The following is a 15,668-nucleotide window of genomic DNA, read 5'->3' on the forward strand; positions in this document are numbered from 1 at the left end:
AAAAGGAACCCCTAGATATTGAACCCGGGCCGTGTCGGTGACGACGCCAACTGGCAGAAGGGTTGCAGAAAGAAGCAAGGGAGAGGAGCACCAATGAATGTGTGCAATTATTCAGTGAGGCAGGGGCCTGGCGTGCAGGAGACACCTCTGCCCTTGGGCGATTGGGGGATTTATGATGTCCTGGGCCAGGGAGATCCAGGCCCACAGCACTGGGATGATCAGCCCAGGGATGGGGCAGTACATGGAGCGGAGCAGATTTGGGAGTTGGGAACCCCTCTCCCCACGTATTTCCCCTGCAGGCTTTTTTCAGTGTCCCTCTCTCCCCTTTCCCTGTGTAGCCCAGTGGTTCTCAAACTTTTTGAACTGGTGACCCCGTTGACAAAGCAAGGCACCCAGTGCGCCCCCACTTATAAATTCAAACCACATATTTTACATTTAACGTTATTTTAAATGCTTAATGCAGACCCTGATTCTTTACAATGGATTGACCTTTTCTCACCACTTTTATATTAACCCTAAAACACACCTTGATTGAATTACCGGGATAAGCAGAAAAGGGGTTTTCAGAGAGTTACTGTTTAATCCTGGGGGTGCGAAGCCATTTCTCCAGATCACTTTTCACAGCAGACTTTGTGCTCCCTTGCCCCCCCCCCCCCCCCACTTCTGCGCTGCTGCCCCCCTGCAGAGCTGGGCAGCTTGTGCCCCCCCCATAATAACCCCCCCCACCCCGAGCGGCTGTGCCCCCCCCATAATAACCCCCCCACTTCTGCGCTGCTGCCCCCCTGCAGAGTTGGGCAGCTTGTGCCCCCCCTATAATAACCCCCCCCACCCCGAGGGGCTGTGCCCCCCCCATAATAACCCCCCCACTTCTGCGCTGCTGCCCCCCTGCAGAGCTGGGCAGCTTGTGCCCCCCCATAATAACCCCCCCACCCCGAGGGGCTGTGCCCCCCCCTTAATAACCCCCCCCCGAGGGGCTGTAGCCCCCAGTCTGAGAACTCCTGGTCTGCCCCCGTCCCCCCTCCGGCCGGGACACCCGACCCCTGTCCCGTTCCCGGGGGGGGCACGTGCTTTCCCGGCGCTGGACCGGCCCCTCCCGAGGGCAGCCAGAGCCGGGGGGGGGGGCAGGGAGGGGCCGCTTGTGCAGAGTCCCGCCCCCAACCCGGGGCTGTCCGGGGGGGGGGCGAGTCCCCAGCCCGGGGGGCTGCCGGGCACAGGAAGGGGCTGGCGCCGCCGGCAGCGGTGGGTGCCGGGAGGAAGGAGGCAGGAGCCGGGGAGAACAAAGACCCGAGGGCGCCGGAGCCCGCGGGGGCCGCTGCTCGGAGCCCGGCCGCTGCTGCGCCGCTGGGAGCCGGGGGCTGGGCGGCCGCGGCCGCTTCCCCAGCGGGCTCGGGGCGGGGGGGGGCCCGGCCGGGGCCGCCTCCCCCGGCGAGAAACCCCCCGGGCGCTGCTGGCGGCGGCCCCCGCGCGGAGACTCCCGGTGAGAGAGACCCTGGGGCCGGGCGGGCCCCGGACTCTGCGCCGCCCCCGCCCCGGGTGTCCGGGGGCCCCGAGCCGCTGCCAGCGTCCAGGCCGGAAGGGAGCCGCCTGTCCGCCGGGCTGGCCGCTCCCCCGGCCCTCTGCGGCGCCCCCTGATCCCCCTGCTGCAGGGGTGTGCTGCCCTGGGGACACTGTCAGGGGAATCCCCCCCCCAAGGGGCTCCTTTGGTCCTGGTCTTTTCCAGTGTTTAATTCACCCTCTGTTGCTGGGAGGGTTTGAACATGTCTCGGTGGGTTTAGTCCTGGGTGCGGGGGGTGATAGGAAGGACAGGGGCATGGTCTGTGCAGCAATATGGGGATTGAGCATGTTCCCAGCATGGCAGAAACTAGCGTGTCTGTCTGCAGGGAAGGAGCCTGGGGGAAGCGTGATGTGAAATGAAGTAAAGCCTGTTCTGAAACCTGCACAACTGCCCTTCTCGCCCGGCCAGGCTGCAGAATGACGCCCACGTCTCGCTCCAGCTCGTCCCGTCCTCCCATGGGACAGGGGAGAGAAATGGCTGCCGTGGAGCCAGCTCAGGTAGGGGCTATTGGGGGGGTTCCTGGTGGGTTCCTGCTGGAGGGAGAAGGGCAGTAAATACTGAATGGGTGGCAACTTCTGGGGAATGAGGTCTGCAGGGGGCAGGGACTACCCTGGGTGAAGAAAGGGAAGGGAACAGAGTGTGACACACCTGCTGGGATTTGTTTAACCTGGGCCTAGATTCTAGGAACAAACGCTTGGGTGTTGGGGGAGAAAATTCCCTAATTTATGAAACAGGAAATAGAGAAACCAACCCCCTGGGCAGGGCTGGGAAAACTGACCAGACTTCCAGTGCTGAACCCTCAATCTGCCAGCCAGAGGCTGGTGTGACATGGAAAGGGGGCACCCACCAGGGAGGCATAGGGAAGATGCCCCAGCCACTCACATCCAGCTGCTGGCAGTGAGGAGGGTTTTGGGATTCCTACCATGGGGCTGTATCAGCCTCTGGCTAGTAGGTGTGTGGCTCTCTCTTTGTGCTCTCACATGATGCGTCATAGAATAGAATCATAGAATATCAGGGTTGGAAGAGACCTCAGGCGTCATGGCTGTTCTCAGCAGTATGGGGATAGGATTCTGCTGACTGTCTCTCTCTCAGAGCTTCCGTTTGATTGGCTCCTCTCCCTTATGAATCGTGGGGTTGTGACTGGGGCAGCAGGTACTGACTGTTGGACTCTTTCTCTTTCAGGGACCGGTGACCTTCGAGGAGGTGGCTGTGTATTTCACCAGGGAAGAGTGGGCTCTGCTGGACCCCGCTCAGAGAGCCCTCTACAGAGACGTCATGCAGGAGAACTATGAGAATGTGACCTCGCTGGGTAAGAATTCCTGTCCCCTCAGTTCTTAGAAGGGGAAGTGAAAAGTTAACGTTCATGCCACCCCCACAATGCCACCTCTGCTCTGCCCTGTTTCAGCATCATCCCAACATGGAATCATAGAAATGGAAGGGACCTCGAGAGGTCATCTAGTCCAGTCACCTGCACTCAAGGCAGGAATAGGTATTATCCAGACCATGCCTGAGAGGTGTTTGTCCAGCCTGCTCTTAAAAATCCCCGATGATGGAAATTCCACAACTTCCCCAGGCAATTTATTTCAGTGCTTAACCACTCTGACAGTTAGGAAGTTTTTCCTAATGTCCAACCTAAACTGCCCTTGCTGCAATTTAAGCCCATTGCTTCTTGTCCTATCCTCAGAGGTTAAGAAGTACAATTTTTCGCCTTCCTCCTTGTAACAACCTTTTATTTATTTGAAAATTGTGATTATGTGCCGTCTCAGTCTTCTCTTCTCTAGACTAAACAAACCCAATTTTTTCAATCTTCCCTCATAGGTCATGTTTTCTAGACCTTTAATCATTTTTGTTGCTCTTCTCTGGACTTTCTCCAAGTTGTCCACATCTTTCCTGAAAGGTGGTGCCCAGAACTGGACACAGTACTCCAGCTGAGGCCTAATCAGTGCGGAGTAGAGTGGATGAATTACTTCTCGTGTCTTGCTTGCAGTGCTCCTGCTAATACATCCCAGAATGATGTTTCCTTTTTTTTCAACACTGTTACACTGTTGACTCATATTTAGCTTGTGATCCACTATAACCCTCAGATCCCTTTCCGCAGTACTCCTTCCTAGGCAGTCATTTCCCATTTTGTATGTGCGCAACTGATTGTTCCTTCCTAAGTGGAGTACATTGCATTTGTCCTTATTGAATTTCATCCTGTTTACTTCAGATCATTTCTCCAGTTTGTCCAGATCATTTTGAATTTTAATTCTATCCTCCAAAGCACTTGGAACCCCTCCCAGTTTGGTATCGTCCGCAAACTTTATAAGTGTACTCTCTGTGCCATTATCTAAATCGTTGATGAAGATATTTAAACAGAACTGGACCCAGAACTGATCCTTGCGGAACCCCACTCGTTATGCCGTTCCAGCAGGACACTGAACCACTGATAACTACTCTCTGGGAATGATTTTCCAACCAGTTATGCACCCACCTTATAGTAGCTCCATGCACATACTAGCGCTCTGCCGTCCCCTGTTACAGAACGCTCTGGGAGCAGAGCAGTACCGCAGAAAGTCTAACCACTTCTCTTAGCTAAGATAATATTCTGGTTCATCTCCATCAATGCAAACAGACGCTTCCTACCCCTGGCCTGCACTCCAGTACCGAACCTCCTGCACGCAAACCATCTGAGACTTGCACAGTGTTACCACCCCTTTGCCCTCAACCTGACTTTTCCTTTTGAGTCATTGCCTTCACTTACCCCTCATTAAGCATCACAGATCACTAGACCAACGGGTAGTGATCAGTGGCTCCATGTCTAGTTGGCAGCCGGTATCAAGTGAAGTGCCCCAAGGGTCGGTCCTGGGGCCGGTTTTGTTCAACGTCTTCATAAATGATCTGGAGGATGGTGTGGATTGCACTCTCAGCAAATTTGCGGATGATACTAAACTAGGAGGAGTGGTAGATACGGTGTCAGGTAGGGATAGGATACAGAGGGACCTAGACAAATTGGAGGATTGGGCCAAAAGATATCTGATGAGGTTCAACAAGGATAAGTGCAGGGTCCTGCACTTAGGACGGAAGAATCCAATGCACCGCTACAGACTAGGGACCAAATGGCTAGGCAGCAGTTCTGCGGAAAAGGACCTAGGGGTGACAGTGGACAAGAAGCTGGATATGAGTCAACAGTGTGCCCTTGTTGCCAAGAAGGCCAATGGCATTTTGGGATGTATAAGTAGGGGCATAGCCAGCAGATCGAGGGACGTGATCGTTCCCCTCTATTCGACATTGGTGAGGCCTCATCTGGAGTACTGTGTCCAGTTTTGGGCCCCACACTACAAGAAGGATGTAGAAAAATTGGAGAGAGTCCAGCGAAGGGCAACAAAAATGATTAGGGGTCTGGAACACATGACTTATGAGGAGAGGCTGAGGGAACTGGGATTGTTTAGTCTGCAGAATAGAAGAATGAGGGGGGATTTGATAGCTGCTTTCAACTACCTGAGAGGTGGTTCCAAAGAGGATGGCTCTAGACTGTTCTCAGTGGTAGAAGAGGACAGGACAAGGAGTAATGGTCTCAAGTTGCAGTGGGGGAGGTTTAGGTTGGATGTTAGGAAAAACTTTTTCACTAGGAGGGTGGTGAAACACTGGAATGTGTTACCTAGGGAGGTGGTAGAATCTCCTTCCTTAGAAGTTTTTAAGGTCAGGCTTGACAAAGCCCTGGCTGGGATGATTTAATTGGGGATCGGTCCTGCTTTGAGCAGGGGGTTGGACTAGATGACCTCCTGAGGTCCCTTCCAATCCTGATATTCTATGATTCTATTCTATGACTCTATGACCATATGCTACCAGAGTGCTGACAATCCCCATGACACGAGCACACCCTTGGGCACCTTTACTGACAAAGCCTACAACACTCAGCATGGAAATGAGGCAGAATTGGTCCCCCAAGTTTCACAGGCACCTCTCTTCAGAGCACAGCCACAGCTCTGCCCAGCTGCTCCAACCAATCCCTCCTTCATCCAGTGACAGCTACAGCTGACCCAGTGCACACAGCTGGAGGGCATGCAGAGAAATGCTGGGATTCCCATCTATGAACACAACACAAACACTGACAGGTTTTCTTAGTCTTTCCTCATATCGATTAGAGGTTCATAGATTTTAAGGCCGATGTGATATTAGGTCATTTACTCTGACGTCCTTTATAACACAGACCATAGAATTTCCTCCCGTGACTGCTGCATTGAGCTGAATACCTGAATTCCTGTGGCAGTTTGTTAAGCTTTGCACCGCCCACACAGAACCATTCTCAGTGGTTCTTGCCAGCTGCAGGGTTAAGGGTTGCGTGCAACTTTAAGGTTGCATTGGAGGGGTGGCGTTTACATTAACTTTTCTTTTCCCGGTTTGCAGAGATTTAAGTTTAGTCACCGTCCATACGGTGCAAGGCAGGAGACAGCACTGGGCAACCTTAACTCTGCAGTAATGTAGCTTATGAGCATTTAGTTTCCTGTTTTAAAAAATGGACACTTTTGCCACTGTAGCCGTGTCTATAATTGAGCTTTTGCCAGCAGAGCTATGTTGGATGGTGTGCGTGTGTGTGTGTACACTTTTTCACAGCCTTAAGCAACAGAGCTGGACTGGCAAAGCTTTTAAGAGCAAACCAGGTCAGAGTCGGCACATGGATTTTAGAGCCCTTGAAAATATGCCTCTTAACCCAGAAATGTTGGCATCAGAGGGCAAAACTTCCAAGAGGAACTCCTGCAGGATGCAAGAAAAATGCACAACACACATTGTCTGATAGCTATCAGTGCTGGGGTCTCACTCAAACTCATGGGTGGAGCTCAGGTTCAAAGGCTGCAGCATGTTCTCTTGAGCCAGTGAATTACAGTGAGGGTACATTGCTGGAAACCCTCTGGCTGTTAAGAAGAGCCTTAGGCCTGGTCTCCACTACAGAGCTAGGTCAACCTAAGGTAGCTTCAGTTGACCCAACTCTGTAAGCAGCTACACTAAAATGTAGCACCCACCAATGTTACTTACCCATTACACCGACTTAATAACTCCACCTCCACGAGAGACATAGCCCGTATGTCTATGTAGTTAGGTCAATGCAGCGTCAGTGTAGACGCCGTGTGGCTTACGTCGACTGCTGCTGCCTTTTAGAAACCGTCCCGCAGTCCCCCATGCTGGCAGTTAAATCGGTACAAGCGCTCCTGGTGAGAACGCGCACCACCGACACGAGGAGGGTAGTGCGCACGTGTAAAACCGATTCAGTTACTGTGGTGGTTCTACGTCAACTTAATTCTCTTGCCCTTTGTCTTGCTCCATTTCATGGGCCTTTCAGGCTCTCTGACTCTTCCCTTTTCCTCGTGCCAATCTGAAATTCCAACCTCTGCAGTTATTAGCTTTTTCTACACGGCTTCCCCAAGGAGGTATTGGGTGCCATGGACTAGCAGAGATAAATGCCAAGGGACTGAGATCGCTTGGTGGAAAATTACAACCATAGTTTCAGCCCCAGGTTTGTGCAAGACCGTGTTATAGGAGCCAGCTGATAATGTGAAAAGCTGCTTTGGGGAGGGCTGTCTCTCAGCAAACTCTTCATCAGGAAACACCCCATATTTGGGCCATTAATCCTGCTCAGCATCCCCATGATAAGCAGAAAATTTCAAGAGATTCTTAGTAAGAAAGGGGATGTTAGACCAATTAGAATAGCTGATCGTTATACAGATGTATATTGAATGTTGAACTTTAGCTATGGTGGAACTGGTGGTCTGCTATAATAACTTCCCAAATGCGAGAAGGGTGTGGTGTGACAATCGGGGAGGGGGGAGGTGCCGAATCATTGGATAGGAGACAGTGGGAGGTTCCTTCCTTGGGAGTAGGTGATGCGGGGCTGGTGCATGAAAATTACTGGGACAGGAATATGGGTCTGCAGAGTCCCGGAGGGGTGGCGGTTCTGTGCCACCACCGGGCAGCCTTGGCAGAGCTGCTGGCAATGCACATGCTGGGAGACCAGTCACTGCAGGAAGTGCCGCCCACATGAGAGATGACTGGCAGCTCTTCCCGGGACCTCTGATCCAGGAACCTTCCCATTTAAACCTGGAAAACCGGGAAGTCCTCTGTGCAGCAAGGCAGATCCCTGACCTGTTGCTGAGAGAGACCACGACTTGTTCCTGGTCCCTGCATTGTCACCCTGCTTTATGCTTCCTGGTGTTTTCAGCCAGACTCTGGCATCTGATTTTGGCTTGACCACATAGGCCTGACCACTTATGGTTCTCACCACTGGACCTCACTTTTCATGCCCCGGGTCCTGTTAGCAATAGACGCACTCCAACCTCTGAGCTCTCCAAAGGTCTCCCTGGACTGTCCAGCCCCCTGGGCACTCATCGTGTTGACACATTCGCTGCTCCCGAAGAAGCACTGCATCGCAGCTTACCAGTTACCACTCAGATCACGACGCCATTTAACTCATGGCACTCACATGTATTTCTAGTGAAAATAAGTGAAAGCTTATTTAACCAAGGATAGAGATTCAAGCGGTAGCAAGTAGAACTCTTGGAAACAAATGGTTACACATCAAGTAAAATCATAACATGCTTTCTAGAATCTAGACTTACCTACCTAACTAGATCCTTTCATATTATAGAGCAAAACCCATGAAAGTCCCTCCAGCATTTTACAGCCAGGTTTGGCTGTGATCTTCCTGTCATGAGACAAGTCATGCTGTCAGCTTGCTTCCATGGCAGAAGATGCAGGGTGTATCTCTGCACCCGCAAATGTCCCCCCACATGCCATTGTCTTCACTCGTAACAGGATCCTGCTCTTTATTTTTTCCCTGTAAATTTTCCTCTCTTCAAGATTTCACAATCTCTTCAATTAGCATTTCGCTGAGTGTACAAACAGGCCCCCATTGTGAGACGTACAGTGCCCAGTATGCATCTGACTGGACAGAGAGAGAAAAGTCTGTTACCTCCTGGTGGAAAATAACCTGTTTCAGTCTTTACAAACATAATTTCCAGTATAGATACAAAACTTCTTAAATGTTCTCCGTACACATCCTCCTTCTCCAGTCGCTGCATTGGAGTGTCCTTAGAATGATCCACCTCACCCCCATTCCAACTTTCTGTTTGTTTTCCACGGGGCTCTGTCCTTGGTCCCTTTCTTTTCTTCCTCTGCACCTTATTTCTGGGTGATCTCATCCTCACACACACATTCAGCTACCACCATCTCAGTTGCTCTTAGCTCACAGTTCTTTCTCTCTACAACTTAAATCTATTTAGTACACAATGGTTACATTTGAAAAAACGTATGAGATGACCAAAACAATGACAAATGAATGATAAAATGAACTAATTGGCTCCATGAAACATGGAGACTCTTCCTTTTCCATCCCCACCTGCAAGAGCCGCAGTTTCTCTCTTCCCTGCATGCTCTTTGGATCTTTGAATTTGTCCCTCCTGAAGTTACATGGCCTGATTCTTATTTTTCACTTTCTCCTTTGGCAGAAGAATTAGTCTGTGGCTTCTGAACTATGCCATCTAATTTGCTAGCTTTCTCCACACACTGCTGTTTTTTATACTCCCTCCCTTTACACCGGACTCACTAGATTCCCTAATGCTGCAGTATGTGCTTTCCTGACATCTAATGCCGCTGAGATCCTGCATTCAGTGATATCCCCGCCCTTCCTGTTCCTTACTCCACTGAACCCCACCAGCCCATGCTTACTGTTCCCAGCTTCCCCAGGTCTCTTGCATTGTCTCTGGACCTTTTTGTCAGTTAGAAGCAGTGCAAGGAAGACTTCCCCTCTGTCTGGAGTCTTCACTTTCTGGGACATGCAGTTCCATTCTCTTTGTTTTAGGAGCCTCTTTGATAATGAGTGTCTGGCTGTGTGTGCTCCCAGCAAAGATGGGAATAGTTAAATCCCTCATAAGCAGAGTGTTCTGCACCTTTGAGCACCTGGGGAGCTGGCCCTGCAATTTTATTGGTTTAAAATGGACTGGGGTTAAACTAATAGAGTGTTTTTTTATGACAAATGTCCTATGAATTCACCTGATCTCCCTTGTTTTCTTTCCCTTGAGCAGGGTTTTCAGTTTCCAAACCCTGTGTGATCTCCCAGCAGGAAGGAGGGGAAGAGCCGTGGGTCCTGGATCTCCATGGTTCAGAGGAAAACGAGATCCTGAGAAGTCCTTGCACAGGTGAGGAAACATGAAACCAACCCAGAAACTGTAAGTCCCTGAGAGAAACAGCTGGGATTCCCCACAAAGCCTCTGTGAGCTCAGGATAGTCCCCAGCAGGTCTTACTCCTGGCTTCCTACAGATTATGACTGACACCTTGGCAGGAGGTGTGTGGATGGGATGTGGACAGGGCCGGCCTTAGGGAAAATGGCACCATCGGTGAACTTGCATTTTGGTGCCTCTGGCCCCCATGGGTGTGGCACCCCCACATTGCCCCTGTCCCCCATGGGCTCCCCAGGATCCCCACCCTCCCTTCCCCCCAACCCATGCACTGTGCCCCCTTTGCCCCAAATGCCTGCTGTCCCTCCTGCACCCCAAATCCCTACACCCCCTTTATTCCTAACTTCCACTCTCCTGCACCCCAGCACCTGCCCCCTCCTATGCCCCTAACCCCTGCACTGTGCCCCCTTCACCCCAACCCCTGCCCCTCCTCCTGCACCCCAGCATCTGCCCCGTCCTGTGCCTTTAACCCATGCACTGTGTCCCCTTCATCCCAACCCCTGCTCCTCCTGTGTCCTAACCCCTGCACTGTGCATACCCCTTTCACCTCAACCTCCGCACTCCCCTCCTGTGCCCCTAACCCCTGCACTGTGTCCCCTTCAGTGCTACCCACTTCACCTCCCTCCTGAGCTCCTAACCTCTGCACTGTGCCCCCTTTGCCCCTAACCCTTGCATCCTCCAGCACCCACTTGGGGAAGCTGACCTGGATGCACAAAGCAGCTGGCATTGCTGCTCACTCCCCCGCTGGACTGCTGCTCCTCCACCCCCCACCGCCCTAGGGGGCTGGGATGGGGGGAGCAAGGAGCGACATCAGGGCTTCCTGCATCCAGGTCACTTTCCCTGCGGGCTGCATACAGGGAGAGCAGCAGCTCCTGATGCCTCAGCACAGCCCCGGTAGGGAAGTGACCTGGATGCAGGGAGCTCTGCTGTGTGTGTTGAAGGGAGGGTGTAAAGGGGAGTGTGTGTGTGTGCCTGAGTGAGCGCACTGTCTCTTTAAGAAACACTCCGGGTCAGGATCCTGAGCTAGGCTTGTTCAGACCCACAGATTCCCCTGTCCCATCACCCCAGCTTAGTGGAAATTGGTTACATGGGTGGTGGGGAGGGGGACACCCTGCCCTCAATCAGCCCCCGCTACCCCCCTCACAGAGCAGTCAGGAGGACACTCCCAGTCCTGAGTGGCCAGGGGTGACTCCAGGGATGAATGGAGGGCAGAGGGGTGGGGGGACAGGCACCCCTACTCCGGAGCCGTCACCTGGTTCCGACGTCTGGTCATCCAACAGCCCCCTGCAGCTTGGGTCTCGCCCCCTCCCCCACGCTGCTGCTCGCCTGCCTGCCGTGATGGCTCCGTCAGCCCAGTTGGCCCCTCGGCAGCAGGTCAGGTGGGAATCCAAACCCTGCACACAACACCCCGTTGGGCGGGCCACCCATACAGCCCACCCTAAAACCCAGCCCCAGATGTGGAACAGAATTGATCCCTTCCGCTCTCCCCTATGGGGAAGAGTTTGGGGGAATTCAGTCCCCGATTTTTATTTTCTGTCTCTCCAGCTCTTGAGTTTTCTCTCTGCCTTTCCATCCCTAACTCTGAGATTTCCCTTCTATTCTAGCAGGTGATGGGGTGGTGAGTGAGAGTGAAGAGCAGAATCCCCACCAGGAAGATGCTGAGCTAGTAGAAATGCATGGGGCATTACTGCAAAGATCTAAAGGGAACGTGTCCAGCCCCCATGAGCCGGGAACAGCTGGTGAAAGTTACCACAGACCAGAGAGAGAGCAGGGAAACCAGTCAGAGAAGAAAGTGGATAAACCCATTAATTGTCAGGAAACTCACAAGGACCTCAAGGAAACTACATCTCCGGAGAAGATCCACAGGGAAAAGAGAGAGAATACATGCAGCGAGTGTGGGAAAAACTTCAGTTACCGCTCCGCCCTTATTCGACATGAGATAATCCACACAAAAGAGAAACCCTATGAATGCTGTGAGTGTGAGAAAAGCTTCAATCATACCTCAGCCCTTATTCGACATCAGCGAATACACAGAGGAGACAGACCCTATGAATGCTGTGAGTGCGGGAAAAGCTTCACTCAGAGCTCAGACCTTTCTACCCATCAGCGAATCCATACGGGGGAGAGACCCTATGAATGTGGTGAGTGCGGGAAAAGCTTCAATCATAGCTCAGCCCTTATCTCTCATCAGAGAATCCACACAGGAGAGCGACCCTACGAATGCTGTGAGTGCGGGAAAAGCTTCACTCAGAGATCAGCCCTTATCTCTCATCAGAGGATCCACACGGGAGAGCGACCCTACGAATGCTGCGAGTGCGGGAAAAGCTTCACTCGAAGCTCAAACCTTACTACGCATCAGAGGATCCACACAGGAGAGAGACCCTATGAATGCAGTGAGTGCGGGAAAAGTTTCACTGACATCTCCTCCCTTATCTCTCATCAGAGAGTCCACACTGGAGAGAAACCCTATGAATGCTGCGAGTGCGGGAAAAGCTTCTCTCAGAGCTCAACCCTTATTACACATCACAGAATCCACACAGGAGAGCGACCCTATGAATGCTGTGAGTGTGGAAAAAGCTTCACTCAGAGCTCAGGCCTTCTCTATCACCAGAGAATCCGTAAAGGAGATAAACTCCATAAAAACCTTCTCTAGAGCTGTCAGAAGATTTTTTTTCTTTAATTCTTTTGACAATTCCCAGGTAGTGACCATTAAGGCTGTTTGCATCTTTTGCACACTGTAATCCCTCAGTTCTCAAACGTGAATTGCCTACGTTTGAAGCCTGCCCATCTTTGGGGTGGATCCTGTGGTCCTTTCTATCAACTCCATTGTCCTGCGAGTCATGGGAGTGTGTGTCCTTTCTACCAGGAATGTCCACTATCTCAGATAGGGGGTGTCTTCAACCAGCTACGTCGAGGTAAAATCTAACTGGGCCTCATCACTGTGGTTTCCATAGAGTTAACTAGCTTGAGTTTGCTTTCCTGATGAAAAAGACAGCTATTCTTGCAGTAAAGACGTGGGCCATGGATAGTGGGTGGGGTTAGCTAGCACATTTCCTCCTGATCTGACCTAACCACTGTCACATTTCCACGTCTAAACAAACCTGGAGATTCACATTTATACTCTTCCTCCCAGTGCAAAGTCATCCAGTTCCTCTTTGAGGACAGATTGCCTCATTGCCAGTTGTTCTCACATTACCCTGGATCGAGCTGAAAAGCAGTTATTTTGCTGATTATTTTTCTCACTTAAAATATATTTAAATATAACAAAGAGCTGGAGCAGTGTCAGGGAAATAAGTGTCATTTCAGACTCTGTGACCCTGGAAGGAGACGGGGTGACTCAGAGATTCCCTCCTTCCCCATCACCCCAGAACTGTTGCCTCGTGTCTGAGCCATGCAGAGTTCACCCCTTCATATTCCTTCACTTCCCAAAGCATCTGGTGAGGTCATCTTCTTAGCTGTCTGTGCTTGTTAATGGTGCTTGGACATCTTTGATCCTAAATCAGAGTCAGCCTGGCTGGAGATGGAAGTGTCACAGGCATGGAAGGGATTTCAAATGGATCCCAACCACACTGCAAATCCCATTTTCTGTCTATTGGCAAAGCCACTTCTAGGCAGTTTGGCTGTTTTTTCCCCCCATTATGAAAATTCTAAAAATTTTGTAAATAACATTAATAAGACAGACGGAGTGAAGCAGGTTTCAATGGATCATGGGGGAATCTCTCATCCTGATTCTGAGACATCAGATGTAACCTACTCTGGAATTTCCCTTCAAATGAAAATGAAAGTGTCTTCTACCTCCCTGTGATATGGGTTTTGTATCTTTCATGAAGGCTCCTTGGTCATATAACTGCATGTTGGTTTTGTTTGACAGAATGAGGCTCAGATTTTATTGGTCAATTTTACACAAATGACAATCATTTTTTACTTTAGGTTTGTTTTTTCCCTCATCCCTGCATGATGACATGGAGAAAATGCAAATGCAGTTCAGTCAACAAGAGAGAATACTCCAAGCGATTGGACATACTATCAAAGAAACAGTCGTGTTTTTAAATCTCCACTCTGAAAAGGTGAACAGCAGCAGACCCCAAACGGTGCAACTGACGGAAGTAAGTGCCCATGATCACAGTGCAGTTCAGTTGTTTAAGTCAATATTGTCTCAGATGATCCAGGGATAGACTTGGAACTTTGAAAAATGCCCAGGTGTTTGGTTCCCAAAGCATTTCTGACCTGGTCCCTACAGGAGGTTATTCCTGAAGAGATCTCCTAGCTAATCCCAAAATTTGGGAAATGCTGTCTGTGATGAGGTGTATCAACCCGGCACTGGCACTCCTAGGGTTAACTTCACCCTGTGGACTGAAGAAGCCACACCCCCTCGCCCTTCGTTGGCATGGTCCGACTGGAGACAGAGTATAAAAGGGAGCAGTTCAGCTCAGCCTGGGCTGACTGAGGAGGAAAGCAAATCTGTGTTGTGGGCTCCTGCCGGGAAGCTGCTCGACCCCAGGCTGCAGAGGCCAGCCGTGCTGAGGCTCCTGCAGACACCCAGTCGACTGCCAAGGATGGCCAAGAAGAGACGCCGGATGCTGGGAGACTACTGACGCTGGACGTAAGGGTGGGAAGTGGCCCAGGGAACTGGACTGTTGCAGTGAGAGATCAAGCCTGGACACAGGAGTATTGGTCCCTCAAGGCCATGGGTCAGGACCTGGTGGGGTAGGGTGGTCCCAGGTCCCTCTAGACCCTGCACTGCACCCACCACTGGATGCGGTCACCACCTCACGACAACCTGTCTTGACCCAGGGGACAGGGTGGCTGTGAGATGGCTGCAGAAAAATAGCTTTTTTAAAAGAAACCTCATCTCTTGTATCTTACAGAGATTCTGATCCAAGGCCTGTATCTAATCCCTAACCACAACTGTACTCAAGGGTTCACTGGTGGAAAGGGGGATTAAAAGAAAACTAACATTTTTGAGAGGATTCTTTAATCATTGAGTATTTATTGTTACCAATGAAAATGAAATTAAACATGAAGTTACTCTTTAATGAGGAAGAGATTTAATTATGTGATCAACTGAATTATACTGGAAAAATAAAACTTGTATTGTTTTTCTTTTAGTTAGTAATATAGGAAATGGTGGCTAATCCTGGAAAGTTTCTTTGATGTAACTTACCCCCTTCCACCTAAAATGTCCTCATGTAAAACCTCACTCCACAGGTTGGGGTGGGGGAATGTGCCTGAAAAATAGTGTAGAGGAGAATGCTGACCCAGTATAGATTTTAATGATTTGGATTTCAAATTATTTTGTTTAGCTTCAAAGTCAACTTCTATGTAGCTATGTTAGCAACAAGAAGAAGGTCAGGGAAAGTGTGGAACCCTTACTGAATGGGGAAGGCAACCTAGTGACAGATGATGTGGAAAAAAGCTGAAATACTCAATTTTTTTCGCATCAGTCTTCACAGAGAAGGTCAGCTCCCAGACTACTGTACTGGGCACCACAGTATGGGGAGGAGGTGAGCAGCCCTCAGAGGTGAAAGAATAGGTTAAGGACTATTTAGAAAAGCTAGACATGCACAAGTCCATGGGTCCAGATCTAATGCATCCGAGGATGCTGAGGGAGTTGGCTGATGTGATTGCAGAGCCATTGGCCATTATCTTTGAAAACTCATGGCGATCGGGGGAGGTCCCAGATGATTGGAAAAAGGCAAATATAGTGCTTATCTTTAAAAAATAGAAGAAGGAGAATCCGGGGAACTACAGATCAATCAGCCTCACCTCAGTCTCTGGAAAAATCATGGAGCAGGTCCTCAAGGAAAACATTTTGAAGCACCTGAAGGAGAGGAAAGGGATCAGGAACAGCCAACATGGATTCATCAAGGGCAAGTCATGCCTGACTAATCTAATTGCCTTC

General features: G+C 50.6%; 4 protein-coding genes across 20 annotated transcripts in view; 2 read left to right on the forward strand and 2 right to left on the reverse strand.

Annotated features, from left to right (window-relative positions):
- Window positions 1-15,668, forward strand: part of LOC102943236 (zinc finger protein 883) — a 2,438,435-nt gene that overhangs the window by 1,121,794 nt on the left and 1,300,973 nt on the right. Inside the window, exon 1 of the mRNA XM_043537253.1 lies at window positions 2,005-2,052. The gene's annotated coding sequence lies outside the window, so the exon portion shown is untranslated. Of the gene's footprint in view, window positions 2,053-15,668 lie in introns of the transcript that reaches the window.
- Window positions 1-15,668, reverse strand: part of LOC114020163 (zinc finger protein 501) — a 1,907,800-nt gene that overhangs the window by 1,087,795 nt on the left and 804,337 nt on the right. The window lies entirely within an intron of this gene.
- The window catches only part of LOC119564595 (zinc finger protein 883), a 1,467,279-nt gene that overhangs the window by 239,594 nt on the left and 1,212,017 nt on the right, over window positions 1-15,668 (reverse strand). The gene's annotated exons all lie outside the window — the stretch shown is intronic.
- On the forward strand, window positions 1,200-14,849 carry LOC102943009 (zinc finger protein 501). Of its 4 annotated transcripts, XR_006287748.1 has the most exons (6): window positions 1,200-1,239; window positions 1,964-2,052; window positions 2,738-2,864; window positions 9,613-9,726; window positions 11,374-12,681; window positions 13,697-14,849. XR_006287748.1 is itself a non-coding variant. In XM_043537511.1 (5 exons), the coding sequence occupies exons 2-5, from the start codon at window positions 1,972-1,974 to the stop codon at window positions 12,417-12,419; spliced, it is 1,371 nt and encodes a 456-aa protein (XP_043393446.1). In that variant the 5' UTR covers window positions 1,200-1,239; window positions 1,964-1,971; the 3' UTR covers window positions 12,420-14,849. The 4 variants fall into 4 exon arrangements, 3 of the variants coding, with proteins under 3 accessions (XP_043393446.1, XP_043393447.1, XP_037743449.2); XM_043537511.1 differs by having other exon boundaries at window positions 11,371-14,849; XM_043537512.1 differs by having other exon boundaries at window positions 11,374-14,849.

The sequence above is a fragment of the Chelonia mydas genome, chromosome 28 (assembly GCF_015237465.2).
Source record: "Chelonia mydas isolate rCheMyd1 chromosome 28, rCheMyd1.pri.v2, whole genome shotgun sequence".
Classification (NCBI taxonomy): domain Eukaryota; kingdom Metazoa; phylum Chordata; order Testudines; family Cheloniidae; genus Chelonia; species Chelonia mydas.

Excerpts from the sequence above, each read along its gene's own strand:
- LOC102943009 (XM_043537511.1), top strand. The coding sequence starts at position 1,972 with ATGACGCCCACGTCTCGCTCCAGCTCGTCCCGTCCTCCCATGGGACAG. Across the intron at positions 2,053-2,737 it reads CTGCCGTGGAGCCAGCTCAG|GGACCGGTGACCTTCGAGGA; the intron begins GTAGGGGCTATT and ends TTTCTCTTTCAG. Across the intron at positions 2,865-9,612 it reads TGAGAATGTGACCTCGCTGG|GGTTTTCAGTTTCCAAACCC; the intron begins GTAAGAATTCCT and ends TCCCTTGAGCAG.